Source organism: Trichechus manatus, unplaced genomic scaffold (assembly GCF_000243295.1).
Source record: "Trichechus manatus latirostris isolate Lorelei unplaced genomic scaffold, TriManLat1.0 scaffold00096, whole genome shotgun sequence".
NCBI lineage: Eukaryota > Metazoa > Chordata > Mammalia > Sirenia > Trichechidae > Trichechus > Trichechus manatus.
This window is the reverse complement of record NW_004444032.1, coordinates 3570623-3594463: the sequence shown is the minus strand read 5'-3', so window position 1 is coordinate 3594463 and position 23841 is coordinate 3570623. Positions and strand designations below refer to the sequence as shown.

The 23841-nt window shown below is 39.2% G+C and overlaps 1 protein-coding gene across 1 annotated transcript in view; it reads right to left on the bottom strand.

Annotated features, from left to right (window-relative positions):
* Nucleotides 1-23841, bottom strand: part of DOCK4 (dedicator of cytokinesis 4) — a 481731-nt gene that overhangs the window by 184086 nt on the left and 273804 nt on the right. The window contains exons 9-12 of the mRNA XM_023737032.1: nucleotides 18420-18501; nucleotides 17812-17872; nucleotides 12379-12511; nucleotides 4647-4735 (exon numbers count right to left, since the gene is read on the bottom strand). Of these exons, the coding sequence (XP_023592800.1) occupies nucleotides 4647-4735; nucleotides 12379-12511; nucleotides 17812-17872; nucleotides 18420-18501 (365 nt within the window). The remainder of the gene's footprint in view (nucleotides 1-4646; nucleotides 4736-12378; nucleotides 12512-17811; nucleotides 17873-18419; nucleotides 18502-23841) is intronic.

The window sequence follows — 23841 nt, the reverse complement described above, 5'->3', positions numbered from 1 at the left end:
GATAGGAGAACATCAATGAAGCATAAAGTGCCTGGAAATTGGCTAGTAGAATTTGTTTCCAAAGCTAATTTCAAAGTTTTTCTTTTTTTAGTACCAATGACCAAGGAATAGCAGGGGAAGGCAGAAAATGCAGTACTTTGTAAAGTGAACTCAATTGTCTTGAAAACGTTTGACGGTACTGCTTCCATTTAATCAACAATTAGGTGGTCCAAGGAGAAAACAGTGGGAGCCAACCTATCTAACCATTGTGATAGTTTGAACATGAGGCACCCCAATTGCCCATTTCAATTTCTTGTACTCTTGCTTCCCACACTATTTTTAAGGAAGTCATTAGAGTGCCTTTCGTTCGATAATGAAGCCGAACAGCTCCTGAATATCTACCTGCTGGCCATACAACTCCCTTCTTCACAACCATCTCATGGAGAAAAGATCAAGGTGACAGAGAACAATGATCTACCAAGAATAATGAGTAGAAACATTGATGGCAGGAGTAAAGGATTTATTTTTTTAAAAGGTTCTTCCTGAATTTTCTCTCTGTGGAACACTATTTTGGAGTGATGAGGCTTAGGGCTGAGTTTGCCTTGGCCTGAGTGAGCTAAAAAGGATCTGCTGGAGACTAGAGGGAAAGAAGGCAGATAGATGCTGGCTGTGTGGGCCTAGCTCAGACCAGGCTTTTAGGAAGCAGGACAGAGGGTGCTGGGGTCTTGAGGCCAGGAGAGCAGACAGGGCTTTGCAGTGGAAACTGAGTATAAAGCAGGGCTTAGAACCGGTTGCTTCTGGTTTGAACCTCTGCTGAGAATGTGCATTTCTAACAAGTTCCCAGGTGAAGATAATGCTGCTGGTTAGGGATAAATTCTGAGAACCACTAGTAGAGCCAAACCAAAAACCAAATCCTTTGCTGTAGAGTCAATTACGACTCATAGCAACCCTCCAGGACAAAAGAGAACTGCCCTCACAGGGTTTCCAAGGAGCGGCTGTTGATTCAAACTGCCGGCCTTTTGGTTAGCAGCCAAGCTCTTAACCACTCTGCCACCAGGGGTCCTCTAGGAGAGCAGTGGTTCTCAAAATTTATCACATGTAAGAATCACTTGGGGATCTTGTTAAACTGTAGATTCTGATACTGTATATCTGGGGTGGTAATGTGAATTCTTAGCAGGGGTTCGGACCTAAACGACCAGTTCAAAGCCATGGTATAAAGAGTGTACTTCTCAAAAGGCTGCCTAGGAGTCTAAGTATCACATTAGGCAGCAAAAAGGAGAGTGGATCCTGACAAAGGGATGGGAAACCTTTATGCAGTTAAACAGGAATTTGGGGCTTTATAGTATAATGGTATCTTTCACTCTTTCCAAAGATGCAACAACTAGTTCTTCATTTCCGTACAAAGGCTGCAAACAGAAAATGTGACATTCAGGGATTAAGGTGGTTTGGATCTCACTTTCTTGTACAGTCTAACCAGGAAGCCAGTAAGGGTAAGTGGATAATCAGCCAAAACAATGGACAGAGTCCATGGAACATGTGGAGCATGCCTAAACAGCTGGGGAACTGTCCAAGGAAATAGAATATTCTGTCCTTCCTTCCTGGAGTAAATACATGTAATCAGAAGGACAACAATTAAATTAAAAAAGACCTAGAAAGAGATACTAACAATCAAATTAGCTGAGAAGATACAGAAGAACTAATGAGGGGCTGTTTCAATAATCTAACCTATCAGTAGTCCAATTCTATTATTCTACAAGTCTTTAAGGAGATTAAATCAGGATTAGCTTTGAGAAAATGAAACAAGGTGACCTGACTTAGAGGAAAGGCCAGCGTATTCCAGATGATGGCTCTGAAGGGGATAAACAATAACACAGGCTAACATTTAATACACACTTATGTATCAAGTCCTGTACTAGTGCTTGTATACACTTTCTCTTTTAATCCTCCCAATAACCCTTAGAATCACAAAACTGTGATTCAAACCTAGGGTACGCACCCTGATTCCAGAGGCAAAACTCTTAAATACTACATTATACTCTCTAAGAGATGACTTGTCTGCAAGTAGAGGGCAATTTGTGGCTTGGCTTAACCAGAAATGTGACCCCTAACAGAGGCTTCATAGAGACAGGCTCAGTTATGTTATGAATCTATCTGGAGGTCCAAATCAGAGTCCATCATCGAGAACTTCCCCATGATTCAAGAGGCAATTGGGTACCACCTCAGAGTATGGACAATAGAAATGATATGTTTAAACAATCCAACAACAGAAGAATTTTGTTGTTCCATACATGGCAAATTTGAAAAGGAGAAAGGCTTGGGAGCTGACATGGAATTGGTAAGGAAGTGTATTGCAGCAGCCCAACCCATCCTGATTAGTCTAGACTGCATCTGTGATGGCAGGGAGGTAAGGGAATACATACAAAAATCTTAAGTTAGGGTTAGTTTTATACATATGTATTCACATAGGAGGCAAGTGCAAACAAATTAAGAGTAATGGGACTCTTGGGGAGAAAGAACAGGATACACGTGGCTACGGATTCCTCTACCCACAGTTAGTGGACAGAAAGAAAGGAGGAAGGCATAATGAACTTGTTTGTGAGGCATAAGAAGAACTTAAAAAAAAAAAAATCCTTTAAACTGAGTCTACAGTAGTACGTGCAAGCCATGTACATAATTTTAAATTTTCTAGTAGCCACATTAAAAAATTGAAACAAAATTAATTTCAATAATATCCTTTATTTAGCCCAATATATCCAAAATGTTATGTCAACATGTACTCATATAAAAAATTAATATTATGCTATTTTACATTCTTTTTATTGCACCAGGTCTTCAAATCCAGTGTGTATTTTATACCTATAGCACATTCCAATTCTAGTGCTGTATTAGCTACGTATCAAGTGCTCAATAGCCACGTGTGGTTGGTGGCCACCAAACTGGACAGCACAGGTTTAGAGTGTATTTAATGATAATGATGTCAAGAAACATCAAAAGGTTTAGAACAGAACTACTGGATTTGACTAGAAGCACCAATAAATTATGCAAGAAAAGTATGAAAATAGCAGTAGCTTCTTTGTTTTCCTGAAGCTACAATTAAATAAAATTATTCTGACAATATACAATAAATACTATTATAATCCTTTTACAGGCAAAGAGAAGAGAATCATATGTACCAGTTTATAAAGTATAGTTATTACTTCATGTTATATTCCACTACTACTGTCTCCTTCTGGTCCTTCAGGGACTCTGTCCTCAACAGGAAGTGCTCCGAGTCTCTTGTTTATTCAGTGGTGTATGTAGGACTTTTCCAAAGCAAATGATCATCAGAATTACATCAAATCAAACCAAATAAAACCCAAGTTACCTCCCCAACTCTTGGGAGAGGGAGGAGGAAGCTGACCTCACCATTCATTACAGCCTGAAGCATTCCCACATATGCGAGTCATGGATACTAAGAACTCTCATTGACCTGAACCACAAGGTTCTTGCCTACAGTTACTTTCTCTTTGTGGGTTATTGTGGTCTAGCAAGATGTGCATAGGTCTGAAAAACAGGTGGCCTGAATTTACGTTCTGGCTCTGCTAATTGCCAGGCAAATTAGACTATAACACAAAAATTTTTACATCCAAAATACTTCAAAAATAAGTCTTTAACTTAAAAAACAATACATTCAGTTCAAATAATGGCTAACCTAATTTGAAGTTTCTTTACATCAATTAAAGTACACAACTGCATAGTTCATTTGTTTTAACATGGATTAGAAGAGGGTAGGAGTGAAAAATATTCACCTAGTTTTTGTTTATTCACCAAACTATTTAAAGCTGTCAGTAATCTATATATGCTATATCCATTGCCATCTAGTTGATTCCGACTTACAGAGACAGCACAAGACAGAGCAGAACTGCCCCATAGGGTTTCCAAGGCTGAAATCTTTACTGAAGCAGACTGTGACATCTTTTTCCTGTGGAGCAGCTGGTGGGTTTGAACCACCAACCTTTCGGTTAGCAGATGAGAGCTTAACCACTCTGCCAACAGGGCTCCTTATATATGCTATAAAATATATTATACATTATACTGTATAATGTATAATATGTGTTACATAATGTAACATTATATAATCTACAATGCCACATAATATCTCAGTTCCCCTCTGAACAATTATGCATATAAATTTTCACTACATGATAATGAAGTCAACATCACTCTCCTTAGAGTTTATTGCCAATTTCAATATGTGAACCTGCATGTTTGTTCTCTGATACAATAATGTTGCTTGCTGGCAGCCATCTATAGGTAGTAGAGCATGTTTTTTTGGACCTTACTGACAAACTTCAGTTTATCAACCAATTCTACAAAAACAGTCATGAACCCAAGCACATTTGTGATTTGGTTTTTAGCTCTTGGTAACAACTTAGAGATCTCAAGACTTGGTACCACTGGGCAAATCCAGATTGTCTGCCTTGTTTCTAACTGGAATAGAATATATATATATTTTACAGACAGTTAAAGCTGCAAGCCTATCATAGCATAGGGAGACCTACCAGAATGTTGACTGAGCTTTTTCAAATTTAGGGAGTGACTAGAGAGAAAAACAAAGTGCTGATCATTTTTCCCTTTCACACAGACAAGAAGAGTATAAAATGAGAAGCATAAGGGAAAAAACTCACCCGCATTGGAGCCAGTCAAATTATAACGTGCATTCAGCTTTTTGATGATGTTCTCGTGGATTTGGTACCACTCACTCTCTGTGTTACACCTACGAAAACATTAATACTCTGTTAAACTTTAACGATGCCTGAGAGCAAGCAACTGACCTTAATGGCACACCTGTCCTTTCTGTTACAACCACTATAATGTTTTACGACCACATAAGCTTCCCTGGGAGTCTCCAAAAACCACAGCAGATGACTATCAGTTTCAGCATGGTGTTCCAAGGGGAGAAGGAATGTCTATATTTGGTAATGTCTGACCACCTGTCTTACCACAGAAGCAGCTGGGATGAACAACTCACAGATTAGGAGTGGAGAAAAGAAAATATCTCAGAGAACACTATACACAGTGGAAGGTAGTGCAGACTAAAAGGCCAACTCCCTGGATTCGAATCCTCATTATTCAATGAGCTTTGTTCTTTGGGTGAGTTATTTACTATCTCTGTCCCTCACTTTCCTCATTTGTACAATGGGGGTAATATACTAGAACATTAAATAAGCTTAAACCGAACCCGCTGCTACAGACTCGATTCCTACTCATGGTGACCCCATATGTTATAGAGTAGAACTGCTCCATAGAGTTTTCTTGGCAATAATCTTAATGGAGAAACCCTGGTGGTGCAGTGATTAAGCGCTTGGTTGCAAAAGGTCAGTGGTTCAAATGCACTAGCCACTCCATGGGAGAAAGATGTGACAGTCTGCTTCCAGAAAGATTACAGCCTTGAAAACCCTATGGGGCAGTTCTACTGTGTCCCATAGGGTCACTATGAGTTGTAATTGACTTGACAGCAATAGGTTTTTTTTGATTTGGTAATCTTAATGGGAACATATTGCCAGGACTTTCTTCCATGGTAATGCTGGGTGGGTTTGAACAGCCAACTTCTCAGTTAGTAGTGAAATACAAACGATTTGTGCCACCTGGGACCTTAGCAGTAAGTTTGAGCTTAGGACACCAGGAACACGGTAAATGCTCAATAAATGTTAGTTCTTATTAGCAAGTTTCGCCTACTATAACATGACCAAGTTTGGCCAGCATCAAATGCAACAAATTAAGCAAAATGAAATTGACGTTAATACACCTGGGCTAAAGGGCATATATTTTGCTGTTTTCTCTCACAACCTTCTCTCTCTCTTTCTTGTAGCTCTTCTCACTCACTAGCTCATGTTATCTTTATTTGGGTACATGGTGTCATTAACCTGGTGGGCTGTTAAGGTTTTTAAGGTTTAGATCTAGGAATGGTTTATGTCTATGTTCCAATCAGTACTGTGAAAGTCTGGGTGTGTGTAAAACTCATCAGCTGTCTGAATAAACCGCTGGCTGGCCCTCTGGCCAGTGACTCGTGATGATTCATGGACATTTGGGCCCACTATCCCCCTTTAATTGGTCTTCCTTGCAGGTGTATGGATATCATCCTATCGCTAAGAGTACTGTACTTCAGGATAAATCTTGAAATGTTCTTTTTGACAATGAATGCAACACCGTTCATCATCAATTTGTCATTCCTGGCATACAAGACGTAACTGTTTGATTCAAAATGGCCAATACCAGACCATTTCTGCTCACTAATGCCTAGGATATCGATGTTCATGTGTTCCATTTAATTTTTGACAACTTCCAATTTTTCTAGATTCATACTTCACACATTGCACATTCTGATTATTAATGGATGTTTGCAGCAGTTTCTTCTCACTTTGAGTCATTCCACATCAGCAAATGAAAGTCCTGAAAGCTTTACTCAAATCACATCATAAAGGCCCACTCTACTTTGAGGAGGCATCTCTTCCCGAGTCCTATTTTGAGTGTCTTCCAACCCAAGAAGCTCATCTTCTGGCACTATATCAGACAATATTCTCTTGCTATTCATAAGGTTTTCACTGGTCAATTCTTCTAAAAGTAGATTGCCAGGTTCTTTCTCCTAGTTTGCCTTAGTCTGGAAGCTCTGCTGAAATCTGTCCACCATGGGTGACCTTTCTAGTATATAAAATACCCTTGGCATAGCTACCAGCATCACAGCAATGCTCGCACGACCACAGTACGACAAACTGAAAGATGAGTGGTGGTATCCATACAGGTACAAGAAAGAACAGTTAATACGACTATTTTTCAAATTTACACACCAACCACTAACACCAAAGAAGAAGAAATTGAAGATTTTTACCAAACTCTGCAGTAAGAAACTGATCAAACATGCATTCAAGATGCATTGATAATTACTAGTAATTAGAATACAAAAGTTGAAAACAAAGAAGGATCAGTAGTTGGAAAATATGGCCTCGGTGATAGAAACAATGCCGAAGATTGAATGACAGAATTTTGCAAGACCAATGACCTATTCATTGGAAATAGCTTTTTTCAACAATATAAACGGTGACTATACATATGGATCTTTCCAGATAAAATACACAGGAATCAAATCAAATATCTCTGTGGAAAGAGATGACGGAGAAGCTCAATATCAGTCAGAACAAGGCCAGGGGCTGAATGTGGAACAAGACCATCAATTTCTCATATGCAAGTTCAAGTTGAAGCTGAAGAAAACTGAAACAAGTCCATGAGAGTCAAAGTATGATCCTGAGTATATCCCACCCGAACTTAGAGGCCATTTCAAGAATGGATTTGACACACCCAACGCTAATGACTGAAGAGCAGACGAGTTGTGGGATGATATCAAGAATATCATACATGAAAAAAGCAAAAGGTCATTAAAAAGACAGGAAAGAAAGAAAAGACCAAATTGGACCTAAAATAGACTCTGAAACTTGCTCTTGAACGTAAAGTAGCTAAAGCGAATGGAAGAAATGATAAGTAAAAGAGCTGAACAGAAGATTTCAAAGGGCAGCTCTAGAAGACAAAGTATTATAAGGAAATGTGCAGAGACCTGGAGTTAGAAAACCAAAAGGGAAGAACACATTCAGCATTTCTCAAGCTGAAAGAACTGAATAAAAAATTCAAGTCTCGAGTTGCAATACTGAAGGATTCTATGGGCAAAATGTTGAACGATGCTGGAAGCATCAAAGAAAGATGGAAGGAATACACAGAATCACTATACCAAAAATAACTGGCCAACGTTCAACCATTTCAGGAGGTAGCATATGATCAAGAACCAACAGGTACTGAAGGAAAAAGTCCAAGCTGCACTGACGGCATTAGGACAAGTCTCCAGGAACTGAAAGAATACCAACTGAGATGTTTCAACAAATGAATACAATGCTGGAAGCACTCACTTGTCTATGGCAAGAAACCGGGAAGACAGATAACCTGACCAACTGTCTTATTCATCCAGTGCTTTTAGAAATACCACAAGTAGATGGCTTTAACAAACAGAAATTTATTCTCTCACAGTCTAGGAGACTATAACCCCAAATTCAGGGTGCCAGCTCCAGGGGAAGACTTTCTCTGTCAGCTCTGTAGGAAGGTCCTTATCATCAATCTTCCCTGGTCGAGGAGCTTCTCTTTGCAGGCACCCTAGGTCCAAAAACATGCTACTCTCCTGGCTCTTGTTTCTTGGTGGTATGAGGTCCCCATGTCTCTCTGCTTGCTTCTCTTTTATATCTCAAAAGAGACTGGCTTAAGACACAACCTAATCTTGTAGACTGAGTCCTGCCTCATTAACATAACTGCCTCTAATCTTGCCTCCTTGACATCAGAGAGGTAGGATTTATGACATATAGGAAAATCGTATCAGATGACAAAATGGTGGACAATCACACAATACTGGGAAGCATGTCCTAGCTAAGTTGACATATATTTTGGGGGAGAGAATTCAATTCATGACACCAACCAACTGAAGTGATCTATATTTGCGCCCACTCCAAAGAAAGGTGATCGAACAGAATGTGGAAATTATTGAACAAAATCATTAATATCACACGCAAGTAAAATTTTGCTGAAGATAATTTAAAAACTGTTGTAGGAGTACATCGAAAAGGAGCTACCAGAAATTCAAGCTGGATTCAGAAGAGGACACAGAATGAGGGACATTATTACTGATGTCAGATGGATCTTGGATGAAATCAGAGAATACCAGAAAGATGTCCACCTGTGTTTTATTGACTATGCAAAGGCATTCAACGGTGGGGATCATAACAAATTATGGATAACATTGTGAAGAATGGGAATTCCAGAACAGTTAATTGTGCTCATGAGGAACATGTACATAGACGAAGAAGCAGTCATTTGAACAAAACAAGGGCATACTGAGTGGTTTAAAATCAGGAAAGGTGTGCGTCAGGGTTGTTTCCTTTCACCATACTTACTCAATCTGTATGCTGAGAAAATAATCTGAGAAACTGGACTACATGAAGAAGAACGAGGCATCAGAATTGCAGGAAGACTCATTAAGAACCTGCACTATGCAGATAATACCACCTTGTTGCTGAAGGTGAAGAGGACTTGAAGCACTTACTGATGAAGATCAAAGACAGCCTTCAGTATGGACTGCATCTCAACATAAAGAAAATAAAAATCTTCACAATTGTATCAATAAGCAAAATTATGATAAATGGTTAAAATATTTAAGTTGTCAAGGATTTCATTTTACTTGGGTCCGTAATCAACATCCATGGAAGTAGCAGTCAAGAATTCAAATGACATGTTACATTGGGCAAATTTCCTGCAAAAGACCTCTTTTTAGTGTTAAAAAGCAAAGATGTCACTTTGAGGACTATAGGGTGCCTGACCCCAGCCACGATATTTTCAACTGCCTCACATGCATGCAAAAGCTGGACAGTGAATCAGGAAGACCACAGAAGAATTGATGCTTTTGAATTATGGTGTTGGCGAAGAATACTGAATATACCATGGACTGCCAGAAGAACAAACGAATCTGTCTTGGAAGAAGTATAGCCAGAATGCTCCTTTAGAAGTGATGCTGGTGAGACTTTGTCTCATGTACTTTGGACATGTTATCAGCAGGGACCAGTCCCTGGAGAAGGACATCATGCATGGTAAAGCAGAGGGGCAGGGAAACAGAGGAAGACCCTCAATGAGATGGACTGACACAGTGGCTGCAACAATGGGCTCAAACACAGTAATGCTTGTGAGGATGGTGCAGGACCGGGCAGTGATTCCTTTTGTTGTACATAGGGTCACTGTGAGTCGGAACCGACTCAACAGCACCTAAGAACAAGAACAACAACAACCTGCTTTTACTGCCTCGAATTCCCAGTTATCCTAGGAACGACTTCCCTCATCTGGACATTTTAGCAAATTTGCCACAATCTTTTATTAGCTATGAGCGCTCTCTCCCAAGAGCACTGAAAATAAGATTCTATAGCACCATCCATCAAAATGTTCCACAGTACGGACTCCTTTCCTAGAGCTCTTATCTGTAGCAGATAATTCACCATTACTTGCTTACATATTTTTTTTTTTTATTTTATCACCACAGGCTTTTCCAGGAGAAACATGACAGAAGTTATTTTCAAGCCCGTTAACAGTGGGGTGCCAAACAGAACACTGAACCTTGGTAGGCCGGAAAATTAAGATGGAATGAAATCATCCTACCTGTCCGGCTGTAAGATACCAAATTGCCATTTAGTACATTCTGCTCCCTGTTTTCTTCCTTCAGCCCAGTGGGGAAGGAAGGAAGATGGCTCGCTTTCCATTAGATCGTTAAGTGACTCTAGAGTTCATGCTTTTAACCTACAAAGCTCTGAATAAAATCAAAACTCCTAAAGTATGTGACTGGAATATCTTCCAGGCTCAGACCAGACCTTTGTTCTGTATTTGAGTGCTGATTCACTATGGATTAAGTGCCCTTAGGAAATAGAAATTTCTTCTGAATTGTTTTTAGCAGGCACTTTCCTAACATGTTTTATAAATTCACAGTTCCTTCTTAACCTACAGTGACTGTTTTGACGGGTTAGTATTCCTTTTTGTAAGGGCTTTACAATTTGCTGAACTGGCATTTTTAACAGTTCCCTCTTCCAGCAACTATTATCCAGAAACTTACTTGATGTTTAAGCAAAAACAGACAATAAAAACCACAAAGGGCAGCAAAATTTATTTTTACACAAGTGTCTCTCAGGCAGAGCTGGAATTCATGGGTCTTCCTCAGCTGGCTGCATAATTAAGGCTAACATATGTAACTGTGAGCCCTCAGTTTTCCCAGTGGCAAGACAAATATAGCACTTGCTACTCACACCTAGAAGGCATATTCTAAGAAACGATGAGACTGTGTTTGTGAAGAACTTTAGTTTTCTTAAAAAGCAATGCCACATGACAATATCATTATGGTATTAAAAGACAGCAGGGTGAAATAGCATCCAGAAACATAAAACCTAGGGACAACATGATAGTTCATCTTCTAGAGTCTGATGGTTCTGACTTCAAATCTGGGTCCCTTCTTTATTAGGTGTGTAATTTTGGGCAAGTTATTTAGCTTCTCTGTCCTCTTATGTGTAAACTGAGATAAATAGCATCTGCTTTGGGGCTTTGTTGTGAGGATAAAGTGATACAACATGAACCAAGTATTTAAACACAGTTCCTAGCAGATAGTAAGTGCACAGTAAACAGTGGATATTGTCATCAGTATTATTTAAAATAAATCATGTTTTCTGACTACTAGTAGAGTTTAGAATGAAGAGTAACATGCATTTACCCTAACCGCTGAAACTGAGGGTGCCATGGCAGTGTAAGCGGCTAATGTACTTGGCTGCTAACCAAAAGGTTGGAGGTCCAAGTCTACCCAGAGGCACCTTGGAAGAAAGTCTTAGCTATCTACTTCTGAAAAATCAGTCACTGAAAATCCCATAGAGCACAGTTCTACTCTGACACACACAGAGTTGTCAGGAGTCGTAACTGACTCAATGGCAACTGGTAGGTAGGTAGTAGCTTCAGAAGTTTTCAAGTTTAAAATTAAGGTCATATATTTTATCTCTCTTATAGGAGATAAAGAGTTTCTGCTCTTAAACCATAGGCTATAGACAAATCTTCGTCAACTAATTAGCAGATGTGTGGCTCAGGTCCTGGGGGCTCTGGGTGGACAGTGGGGAAATCCAGGGAACCCTCAGAGGTGGTGAAAAAGCAATCCCACAGAGGCCAGTTGTGCTACCTCCACATATGAAAAAACTATTGACATGCTGGATATATCAACACAAACACCAGAATAGAAAACTAGAGCAAGTTCACTCACGGAGGTTGCCGGCGGTATGGTTCTCAAACTAGGCATGTGGGAACCCCAGGGGTGCTCTGAAGACTTCACTGCAGATCAGCTGTCAGTGAGCAAGCTAGTAGGGGACACTCAGGGTGGGGTGATCCAAAACCAAGTATGTTTTAAAACTTAGGATTTGGCATACATTATGTGACTTCCTTTGTAGAGTAAGGAGGGAAGTGACCTGAGCTTCTCTTTCCTAATTCTAATCAGTTCTAATTAAGTTTTATTAAAAATGATTTCCCTTTTTCAAGGATAAATTAACGGACTGGGGGTAAAGATGCATCAGGGGTTAAATTCACAGGGGATACTCTATGCAGTGGACAGTCCACATAATCGATGTATTCTGTATTCACAGGTAGTCACAATTGCACATAGGGATTTGTGGGCTTACTTGTAGTGAATCTACAGATTTTTGTTTTCCAAGAACAGCTCTTGAGCCCAACCCATCCCTTCTCTTCCATTACCCATATGACCAGCAGGATCTACACGTGACCTGCTCCCACCCCAGTCCTCACCACATGCACATTTCTTACATGTACACTTTCAGGATGAGGTCATCCTTTGTCTCTCCTGTCAGCAGGTCAGCAATGCTAAGAACTGCACAGCCAAAGGGTCGTCGGTATTGGACACTGCAGGCATTCTTCTTTTCTCCTGCCCCCATTCGACCTGTCCAAGAGCAAACATGACCCATGGAACCATCTGATTAGATGCATCTTAATGAGAGGTATATACAGCTACAAGATAGGCCATACAAAATGCAATTAATTGGGCAATGGAAAGAATACTGGTTTGGGGCAACAGAAGACATCATTTCGTTTCTGGACTCTTCTCTCCAACCACCTAGCTTAAGCTCTGGACATCAGTTTCTATCTAGAAAACACAAGGATTGGAGCCCATCCCATGTTTGGAAGCCCCCTCCCCCAAGGGATTTCTGAATGCATCCCAGGAGCTTCATGTCATTAAAGGCAGTGATGGTTTAAGAATTCATCTTTTAGAAAATCCTTCAAAAATTTCACCTTTGAAATGAAAGTATGAAATTCTCTGAAGTACAGCAGTAAGCATAGATGGCAGTTAGTGGTGATCAAAGGAACATGTTCCTGATTCTGTGCTCTGGCTGTTAAAACTCAGTTGAACACTGAAATCTTTTGGGGTGGTTTTGAATATTGTAAGGTTTTAATTTGCTTAAATCGTCATACATTTTTTAAAATGTTATTGATATACTGCTGTAACTTATTATTGGTATTTAATTGTCAATGGATAATTTTGAAGACAGGAAGTAGAAACTATACTGATGCTGAAATATAACAAGTTAATGCTCCCACCAGAATGAAATTCTCATATAGCACAACATGTCTCTAGCACTTCCAAAAACCAATGTTAAATAGAAAAAAAGAGATGGCAATATCCATTTTGGCTTTCATTCATCAGTAATAAAGGTAAACTACCTCTGCAATCTGTCTTTTTTTTCAGGAAAATGCTTACAAATAGCAGCTGGAAACCCTCTCATTTTATCAGTTAGAATCAAAACTAAAAAATGGTCAAAATAAGGCAGTTGCTCCTAGGACATGCAAAATGTAAGAATTATAAATATCAGGTTTTCATCACCTGATGCTGTAATATGTAGCTAAATTTCAATCTATGTTTTAATATATATTCTGCCTACAAGCCAAACACTTCATAATGTCATATCTGAATTTACTCATCAGCCAGTCATGCTTTTACTTAAAGAACTGATTTCAACTAATTTACAATGTGGGTCACTGGAAACGACCAACATTTGGTTAAATGCAAAAAAGTCTCAACTTATTTCTGTTTTGAATATTGTTGCAAATTGTATTAGGATGAAATATATAGTCCAAACTTTGTTAATATCATGATCTAAAATATAATTTTTTTTTAATTAATCATTTCCTTATAAATGCAAGATCACAAAGTGTTTAGGAGATTTCTGGGTGGAGTTTTTCCAAGTTATTTAATATCATGAAAGAGTTCATTAGTCAAATAAACAAATAAAAATAAATAAATAAAGCTTGTAAAACTCTGAACAAGATTATTCCTAAAGATTCTTCTATTTCTAAATTTTTGTGAGTTTCTATAAGTGTACAGCATGCGTACCAGTCTTTTCTTTTTTCATCCACTTCAGCTAGAACTATACAAAAGAAGAATGGTGGGGGTGGGGAGAGGCTCCCAAAGTAACAAAAATGGGGAGTTTTACTCTCATGACAACTTGAGAAGACTATGGAACGGGTTTCTGTCTCTCTGACTGCTGTGAAGCGTAACTCCCAACTTCCACATGCAAGTATGTCCTCAAAAACTCAACTTTTCTCTCCTGGCTCTGTGGAAACCACAGCTTTGGATACCAAACCTGATCCAATTACTATTCTGAAAAGACGACTGATACCAGCCCTGGTGCCCCCAACCCTAGGATTAATAAAAATTGACATTTCTGGTCAGATTTCTAGGGAAATTCACTAAGTGGGAAGAAAGATGGGAGGTAAAGATATTTAGCAACCAGGCACAAAGGGGAGAACAGAGTTTGAAAGAACTTAATAACTGTGATGGGCAGGAGGGTATACAACTACTGATTTCTTCCTTTTCCTTCCCGGTCTTTCCAACTCAAACACCTGGGCTTAAGTTCCCAGAAGCAAGGTGCTATTGCTCCTGCTCTCTGAAAGCAGTAAAGGTCAACATGCCCTTTCCCACTAAAGCAAGTACAGGGGACATTCTATAAAAAGTAAAAGGTATCTGTCCCTGATAGATAACAATTCCTCTACTCCTTCATTTCCTTGCATCAAAGGAGCTAGCAGATCAAGCCTAAACCTTTCTTAGAGTGTCTTGCCTTGAATCTTGTTTCTTTGTAGTCTCAAAATGTCTAACAGTAAACATGATCATTGAGCAAGTTTTTACGATAATCCCAGAAATGTATTCATTTCACAAAGCTGGGGATAGGAAATTTCTTATTCAACATTCACTGTGAAGCACTGAATATTTAATGACCATAGAAGTCTTAGTAAAAAATAACATCACTAATAAAACACTGTGTATATGAAAGGTGAAGGAGCCCTGGTGGTGCAGTGGTTAAGTGCTTAGCTGCTAATGGAAAGGTCAGTGGTTCAAACCCACCAGCCGCTCCACAGAAGAAACATGTGGCAGTCTGCTTCCATAAAGATCACAGCCTTGGAAACCCCATGGGCAGCTCTATTCTGTACTATAGGGTTACTATGAGTCAGAATCAACTTGATGGCAATGGGTGTTTTTGGTTGGTTATTTGAAAGCAGCCCTATGACGGGTAATACTTGCTGTTGGATGTCATCGAGCTGATTTTTTGTTTGTTTCCATCTTCTTTTTTTTTTTTATTGTACCTTAGATGAAGTTTACAGAGCAAATTAGTTTCTCATTAAACGATTAATACACATAGTGTTTCGTAACACTGGTTGCCAACCCCACGATATGCCAACACTTTCTCCTTCTCAACCTTGGGTTCCCCGTTACCAGCTTTTCTGTCCCCTCCTGTCTTCTCATCCTTGCCCGTGGGCTGGTGTGTCTCTTTAGTCTCATTTTGTTTTATGGGCCTGTCTAATCTTTGGCTGAAGGGTGAACCTCAGGAGTGGCTTCTGTACTGAGTTAAAAGGGTGTCCAGGGGCCATACTCTTGGGGTTTCTCCAGTTTCTGTCAGACCAGTTAAGTCTGGTCTTTTTTTGTGAGTTATAATTTTGTTCTACATTTTTTCCAGCTCTAACTGGGATCCTCTATTGTGATCCCTGTCAGAGCAGTCAGTGGTGGTAGCCAGGCACCGTCTAGTTGTGCTGGACACATCTGTTGAAGGCTGTGGTAGTTGTGGTCCATTAGTCCTTTGGGTTAATCTTTCCCTTGTGTCTTTGGTTTTCTTCATTCTCTCTTGGTCTAGTTGCAGTGGGACCAGTAGAGTATCTTAGATAGCCACTCACAAGCTCTGAAGACCCCAGATGCTATGCAGTCGAGTTGATTTTGATTCATAGTGACCCCATGTGACAGAGCAGAACTGCCCCATAGGATTTTCTAGGCTGTAATCTTTACAGGGGGAGATTGCCAGGTCTTTCTCCTGAGGAGCCGCTAGGTGGGTTTGAACCACCAACCTTCTGGTTAGTAGCCGAGTGCTTAACCATTGCACTGCCAGGGCTCCTTGAGTAATACTGTTGTTTTTCTTGTTAGGTACCATGTGACAGAATGGAACTACCTCATAGGGTTTTGTAGGCTGTACTCTTTACAGGAGCAGATCACCATGTCTTCCTCCTGTGGTGCTGGTGGGATGGTTCGAACTGCTAAGCTTGCAGTTAGCAGTAGAGCGCCACCAGAGCTCTTTCTTGGGTAGTGTCACTGAGCTGATTTCCTCTGCAATGACCTTGAAAGTGAGGGACAGACCTGACTAGGCCATTGTCAAGCAGGGCATGTTCTCACTCTGCTACTTGTTTTTCTACCACCAAAAACCTGTGGATATCTTTTAAAACACTTCTGAGAGCAAAAGCTATTTACTTTTTCTCTCAACACTGTGGGAGATAATACTCAAATTTTAGTAGTGTTTACATGAAGATAACAAAAACCACATTTTACATTATAATTGGTATTATACATTTGAATTAAAACAAAAAACACAATATTATATAACAAACTGCATGGCTGCCATCCTGAGAGGAGACGGGTTTTATCTCACAAATACATGTAGTATGCATTCCAAATTCTCTAACATTTTAAAACGTTTGTTCCAACTTTTTCTCACACACTCACTTAAAAACAAAACCAAACCAAAACCGGTTTATTTTTTGTTCAATCATCTCTCAAATGTAAAAACAGAATAAAATGAAAAGGATTTTCAGAACTTTTTATGAGAAAAAAATACATAGAAAATCTATGTCAGAATGACAACGTATTATACACTTTCTCTCAATGCAAAATATGGTTAGCATACGCATAGATAAAAGACTGTAAGAGTAAAGATTAATAGGAGAATTGCCTGGTGAGACATTACTATCTACAGAAGTACTCCCATGCAAGTAATGTACCACAGCTAGTGAAGAAGTGGGAACAAATTCCCAGTTATCAGCCCGTTAGTTTTAATAGAAAAGCCGTGTAGGCTACACCATCTTCATTCTACCTAGCACCCCTGCCATACAATGTCTGATTTTATGTCTGCATTCTGGCCTACTGGTTAAGTTCACTGTAGAGTAGCATTTCCCAAAGTGTGCTCTACAAGATGCTAAGAAAGATTACATTAAATAAAGGATACTGTGGTCAAATCAAGTGTGGGGAAAATTAGTGTCAACAAAGTTGTTGTTGTTATTTGCCATCAAGTCAATTCTGACTCATAGCGACTCTATAGGCCAGAGTAGAACTGCCCCATAGGGTTTCCAAGGAGTGGCTGGTAGATTGGAACCGCCAACCTTTCGGTTAGCAGCCAAGCTCTAAGGCATTTATTTTTCCCTGTAGGACTTCTCAGACCCTTTAATAAGCTGACAAAATTATGTAAATGAAAGAAAAAATACACTATTCAGTATTTTCATATCCCTCTTCTTGTAGCACCTTCTGGAATAGTACTCTGCAATAATCTGCACAATTGGTGTAACACTTTCATAAACTTGTAGGAAACCCAGCTCCTCAAAGTTTTATTTTAAGCTGTTAACAGAAATTAGAATTTAAAAAGACAAATACAAAATTTTTGATTCACATATTTTTAGGTGGTCCAATAAAACAAAATGAAACATAATAAACTACCAATGATTTATGGAAAGAGATCAAAATCTATTTATGGTGGGTGAGGAGGTTGAATGTGAGGTTGGGGAGGCCAGGGAAGAATTCCTATGATTCCTGGATTCAAAATCGGCCTTGACTTCTTTCTGATCCAGATAAAATGCATCACAAGCACATGAAGACTCTCAGCGTTTCTTCTCCCTGGTACTTGCCCCTACCACAAGGACAACTGTGGTACCTACCAATTCGGATAATGTGCACGGTGATATAGATGTCCTTCCTGAGCTCGCTGCTCCCCAAATCCTACCAAAAAACAAAGTCTGGTTATTTTAGAACTTGTAACTTACACGGCAGCATTTAAAGGGTATAGTGCATTATTTTCACAAATAATAGACAAAGACGAACACAGACATTCCAAATGAAATTTTTGTAGCAGAAGCGTATGGTTCAAATCCTGTTACAAAAATACCACCACAATCAACTTTACTTTAGGTCTATGGATGTCAGGTAATACTCAAAAAGGAAAGTGCATTCTTCGTTTATTCTCTCACTCACGCATTCACTGGCTTATTCTTCAGACGCTTATTAAATATATACGAAACACTAGCTGTCTTGCTAAGTCCTAGCACCACTGTACTTGATAAATAGTATAACAGGTCTAACACGCACTAAAGGAACAAAGGTGCTACTGGGGATGGTGGTGGCAGGCTTCTGGGCACTAATATCATTTGTGTGTTATTCACGAAATTCATGCAAATTCACTATGTTCTCTCACAATAATTTATTTCTGCTAAATCACATGAAGCACAGTTGGAAGCATTGCCTCATGGATGAAACAAGGTCCACTCACCACAAAGAGAGAGCAGTGTCGCTCCGGTTTATCTGGGGCTTTGGGAAGCCCGTTTCTATTCAGTCTCAAGAAAAATCTCTCGCTATAAGAGAAGAAAAGTTTCACATTTGAAAATTATTTACTATTTAAGGATTCATTCCTCTTCTAATTGTTCTTCATCCTGAAAGTTAAGCTCAACATCCATTAGGTCATTCACGTAACATCAAAATTGCTTACAGTAAATCAGGAGAGCACACACGACAATAAACGTTTGCTTCTCTTCTGAGATACAGAGCAGCATCCAAAAAGCATAAAACAAACACATGCACAAAGAAAAATTATCTTTAAAAGTAGAGAATAGGTTTGCATGTCAGTGGTATCATTGTTATTATTCTAAAAAGCAGAAATAAGTACACTAATGAGAAAATCTGACCCAAAGAGTTTCATTTATTTGTACCTAAGAAGATCTTTTTTTGTTTTGTGCCATGTTATTTCATTAATATTAACAAAACCATACTGAGTGCTCATCATCCACTGGAAGGCTTAATATCTTATGCTCTTATAAGTCTATAATCCAAAACACAAAAAAAGTGCCCAAGAAACTAAAACTTGAATATATTAATTCTTTATTAACAAAGAACAGATCTCAAACTCTCTACCAAACTTGCATTTGAAATTACAGCGCTACTCAGATTTAATGTAAGTACAAATAATGCTTTTGATCAGTCCTAATTTAAGTTAATAAATACTTGTGGACACCATTTAGATCCACAGCAATGTGTTAGGCATAGTATGGGACACAAGCATAAGTGAAGTCAAGTTCTTGCCATTAAGAAGTAAAATCTGTACGGAGGATATGATTTAAAAAATACTATGAGGAAAAAGAGAATCTAATAAGTGGCAGAAGTACAAAGAGCTAAAAGGGCTAAAAAGGACATCCTTTTGGAAGAAAGAAAATCGGGAATAATCTTATTGAGGAGGTGTTATTTCAGGAGCTTTGAAGGATGGGAAAGATTTTAACAGGTGAAGAAATTTAAGATGAGGATGAGAGGAGGGGAGGCCATTCTAGGGAGATGAAATAGCACGATCAAAAGTGTAAAGTGGGAAAATGTAGAATATTTTCACAGAACACCCAACAGCCCAACAACCTAATTTTTAAGAAAATATGATGCACTGATAAGAGCAGTGGGGAATAAGGCTGAAGTGATAGCCTGGATAATATTATGTGAGGTGCTAAGAGAAAAATCATAAATAAATTAATTTATGCCTGGAACTGAAACATAGTGATCCTAAGTCACACTATAAGCATGATAACTACATGATTTTTTTTTAAGAAATTTCCACAGCAGATCTCCAAGGTTATGTTTTAAGAACCACTGTGTAATATCTACTTTAAGATGCCATTTCAAGAGAGGTGATTTCTAACCCAAATTTTTCTCTTAATTATTAATGATAATCACCATTAATGTGTATTGACCATCATTTTGAATGCAAGTCCCTGTGCTAGCTGCAGGGAACAGCAAGAATACATAAAGCACAGTCTTTGTCTTAAAAGAAGTTCATAAAATGTATATGTCAAGTTTACTAATCGTAATTATTATTTCCATAATGAAGCAGGTGGCTGAAGAACTTCATCATCTTCTGAGAATGAAACTTGTAGTAAAACCAACATGTAATGGGAAATCTGCCATCTCAGGAGGAACCACCTCAACTGAGAACTAAGATTATCCAGTCTGGGAAGCTGGTTAGTCATCTTCTGTGGTATCCTGATCTCATGTCTCATTTCCAGAACCTTCAGAAATGAAAATAATAATACCAAGAGCTGGCAAACTAATGGTACAACAAAGATCAAAAATCGTTTTAGGAGTTCAGAAAAGGAGTGACCTGAGGAGAGCTGAGACAGGCCTCAGAAAAGACTGGGCCTTGACGGAAAACAGAAGCAAAGACATTTTTACATGGAGAATGGCAGGAACAAACGTGAAAAGTTAGTTTTGTTGAAAGATCCCTGAGTAAAATGGTTTGGTGAATTTGAGGGTTTACTAAGGAAGAGGTAGTAGATAAGACTAGAGAGGAGGGACAGAGTCATATTAAAAACACCAAATGAGAACTTAAGGAATTAGACTGATTTATAGGCAAGGTGGAGCTACTGAAAGCTCTCGAATGAGGGGGCAGTAACGCTTTAAGACGATGCAAGCAGCTGTGCCTGAGATGGAGTGTATGGTGGCTACCCAGAGATTATCTTTATATCCTTACATTTAGAAATAATTGACCAGGTTCAGAAACATTATACATTTTCTTTAAATATTAATTAGTGTTTAACATGAAAGACAATGTTTTTAAAGAGGCAGCCAACAGACTTCAAAGAAAAATTAGGTTTTTAAAAGAAATTCTTCCAAAAAAAAGGCAATTCTTCCTTAGCCAATATGCTATGCATGTTCAAAAACATAAAATTACTATCAACCCAAGAAAAATCAATGCACCAGCTACCATGAGCTTCAAATCCCAACTGAATTTCAATATCCAGGTGTCTGTGATAAAAGAATCAAATGGCTGGCTGCCTCAGGCACAGAAGACACAGCCAACATCCAAAGAATGTGAAATTCCTTCAGTGTAGCTTCAGTTTAGGGAACATGTGGGAAAAGGAAGTTTAGGACATTAGCAAAAGGCTCAGAATCTACCAACCCTCTGTGCTTGCTCTTCACTAGATTGCCATGGAGTCGACTGTGATTCATGGTGATCCCATGTATGTCAGAGTAGAACCACTCCACAAGGTTTTCAACAGCTGTGACCTTTCTGAAGAAGATCACCAGGCCTTTCTTCCAAGGAGCCTGGGTGGATTTGAAATGTCAACCTATTAGTTAGTAGCCAAGCGCTTAGCCATTTGTGCCACCGGGGACTCCTTCATGGCTAGATACTTGCTTTAAATAATAGCTCTGTCATCCAAAATCTCCCTTCTTCCATATATGGGGAGAAGGAAGCACCATAAACAGATTGCTAAGGCAGCATATGGATTTGAATTTATGGCTGTTTGGAGCATTTTTTATTGTCTTTTGTCATCTAAATCTAGACAGATACATTTAACAATTTCCATTACATGGCTTAACTCCTCTTATACCATGCATATTCCTGACCTCTCACATGAGAAAAAACAACCAATACACATTTCTGTAGGGTCATTTCCACACCCACTACCTATGTCCCCCTACCCCCCCACACACACAGAGCAGGTGGCTGATGAGGCATGAAGGAAGAGAATACAAATTGCTATAAGCATCCTCAATTGAAGCTAAATTTCTCTTGTTATTCAGAAGTGGAGGATGGGAATGACAGATACAACCGAGGACACAGAGCTAAATTAATATTATCCAACTGTCATTTACTGTAATTCAAGGAAAATGACTGTAATTGCTTTTCACAGTGGGAGAAAATTCACTATTATTTCAGATATTTAAGATATAATAAAAGAAAATGTGTAAAAATCCATCTTGGGATAAAGGAATACACTTAAAATAATCGTATTATTGGGTAATATATTTTTGTGTGTGTGTGAATTCACCACCTGACAGGCACTCTGCTCAGGACTTTACATGGACTAATTCATTTTATTCTCACTATACCCTTAGAGGGCTGTGTTTTATTGACTATGCAATGGCATTCGACTGTGTGAGTTATAACAAATTATGGATAATATTTCAAAGAATGGGAATTCCAGAACACTTAGTTTTGCTCATAAGGAACCTGTACATAGATCAAAAGGTAGTCGTTCGAACAGAACAAGGGGATATTGCATGGTTTAAAGTCAGGAAAGGTGTGCATCGGGGTTGTAGCCTTTCACCATATTTATTCAGTCTGAATACTGAGCAAAAATCCGAGAAGCTGGACTATATGAAGAAGAACCTGGCATCAGGATTGGAGGAAGACTCATTAACAACCTGCGTTATGCAGATGACACAACCTTGCTTGCTGAAAGTGAAGAGGACTTGAAGCACTTACTGATGAAAATCAAAGACTACAGCCTTCAGTATGGATTACACCTCAACATAAAGAACATAAAAATCCTCACAACTGGACCAATAAACAACATCACGATAAACAGAGAAAAGATTGAAGCTGTCAAGGATTTCATCTTACTTGGATCCATAATCAACATCTATGGAAGCAACAGTCAAGAAATAAAACGACATGTTTGCATTGGGCAAATCTGCTGCAAAAGATCTCTATAAAGTATTAAAAAGTAAAGATGTCACTTTAAGGACAAAGGTGCACCTGACCCAAGCCATGGTGTTTTCAATCGCCTCATATGCGTGCGAAAGCTGGACAATGAATAAGGAAGACATAAGAGGAATTGATACTTCTGAATTATAGTGCTGGCGAAGAATGTTGAATACACCATGGACTGTCAAAAGAACGAACAAATCTGTCTTGGACGAAGTACAGCCAGAATGCTCCTTAGAACTGAGGATGGCGAGACTTTGTCTCATATACTTTGGACATATTATCAGGAGGGACCAGTCCCAGGAGAAGGACGTCATGCTTGGTGAAGTACAGGGTCAGCAAAAACAAAAAGAGGAAGACCCTCAATGAGATGGACTGACACAGTGGCCTCAGCAATGGGCTCAAGCATAACAACGATCATGAGGATGGTACAGGACCAGGCAGTGTTTTCGTTCTGTTGTACATAGGGTCACTATGAGTTGGAACTGTCTCGACGGCACCTAACAACAACAATACCCTCAGAGGAAGAAGCCCTGGTGGCATAGTGGTTAAAGCACTAGGCTGCTAACAAAAAGGTCCGTGGCTCAAACCCACCAGCAGCTCTGCAGGAGAAAGATGTGGTAGTCTGCTTCTGTAAAGATTACAGTCCTGGAAACCCGATGGGACAGTTCTATTCTGTCCCACCGGGGTCGCTATGAGTCGGAATTGACTCAACGGCATGGGTTTATACCTTTAAAAGGAATCTCTAGGTGGTACAAATGGTTATCCCACTTAGCTGCTAAACAAAATGGTGGAGGTTCAAGTCCACCCAGAGGTGCCCTAGAGGAGACGCCTGATGATCTACTGTCCAAAATTCAATCACTGAAAACTCTGTGGAGCACAATTCTGCTCTGATGTACACGTGGTCTCCATGAATCAGAATGGACTCGACGGCAACTGGTTTTATATACTTAGGGAGTAAGTAGTATTATTATGCCCACTCTACAGATGAGAAAACTGAGGAATCGTACATAGTTTTGCCAAAGTCACAGAGCTGGTAAATGGCTGAGCAGAGACTGAAATACATGTATTACTTCAAAGCCCCTGTACATCACTTGAATGCTCTAAAGTAAATTCTGTCTCTGCTCTATAGAAATATTGAGCAAGTATTTCCAGAATATTTAGATAAAGTAGTGAGAAGTCATTCATCTGTCTGGAGCACTCACATGACTAAGTCAAGCCTGGTCCT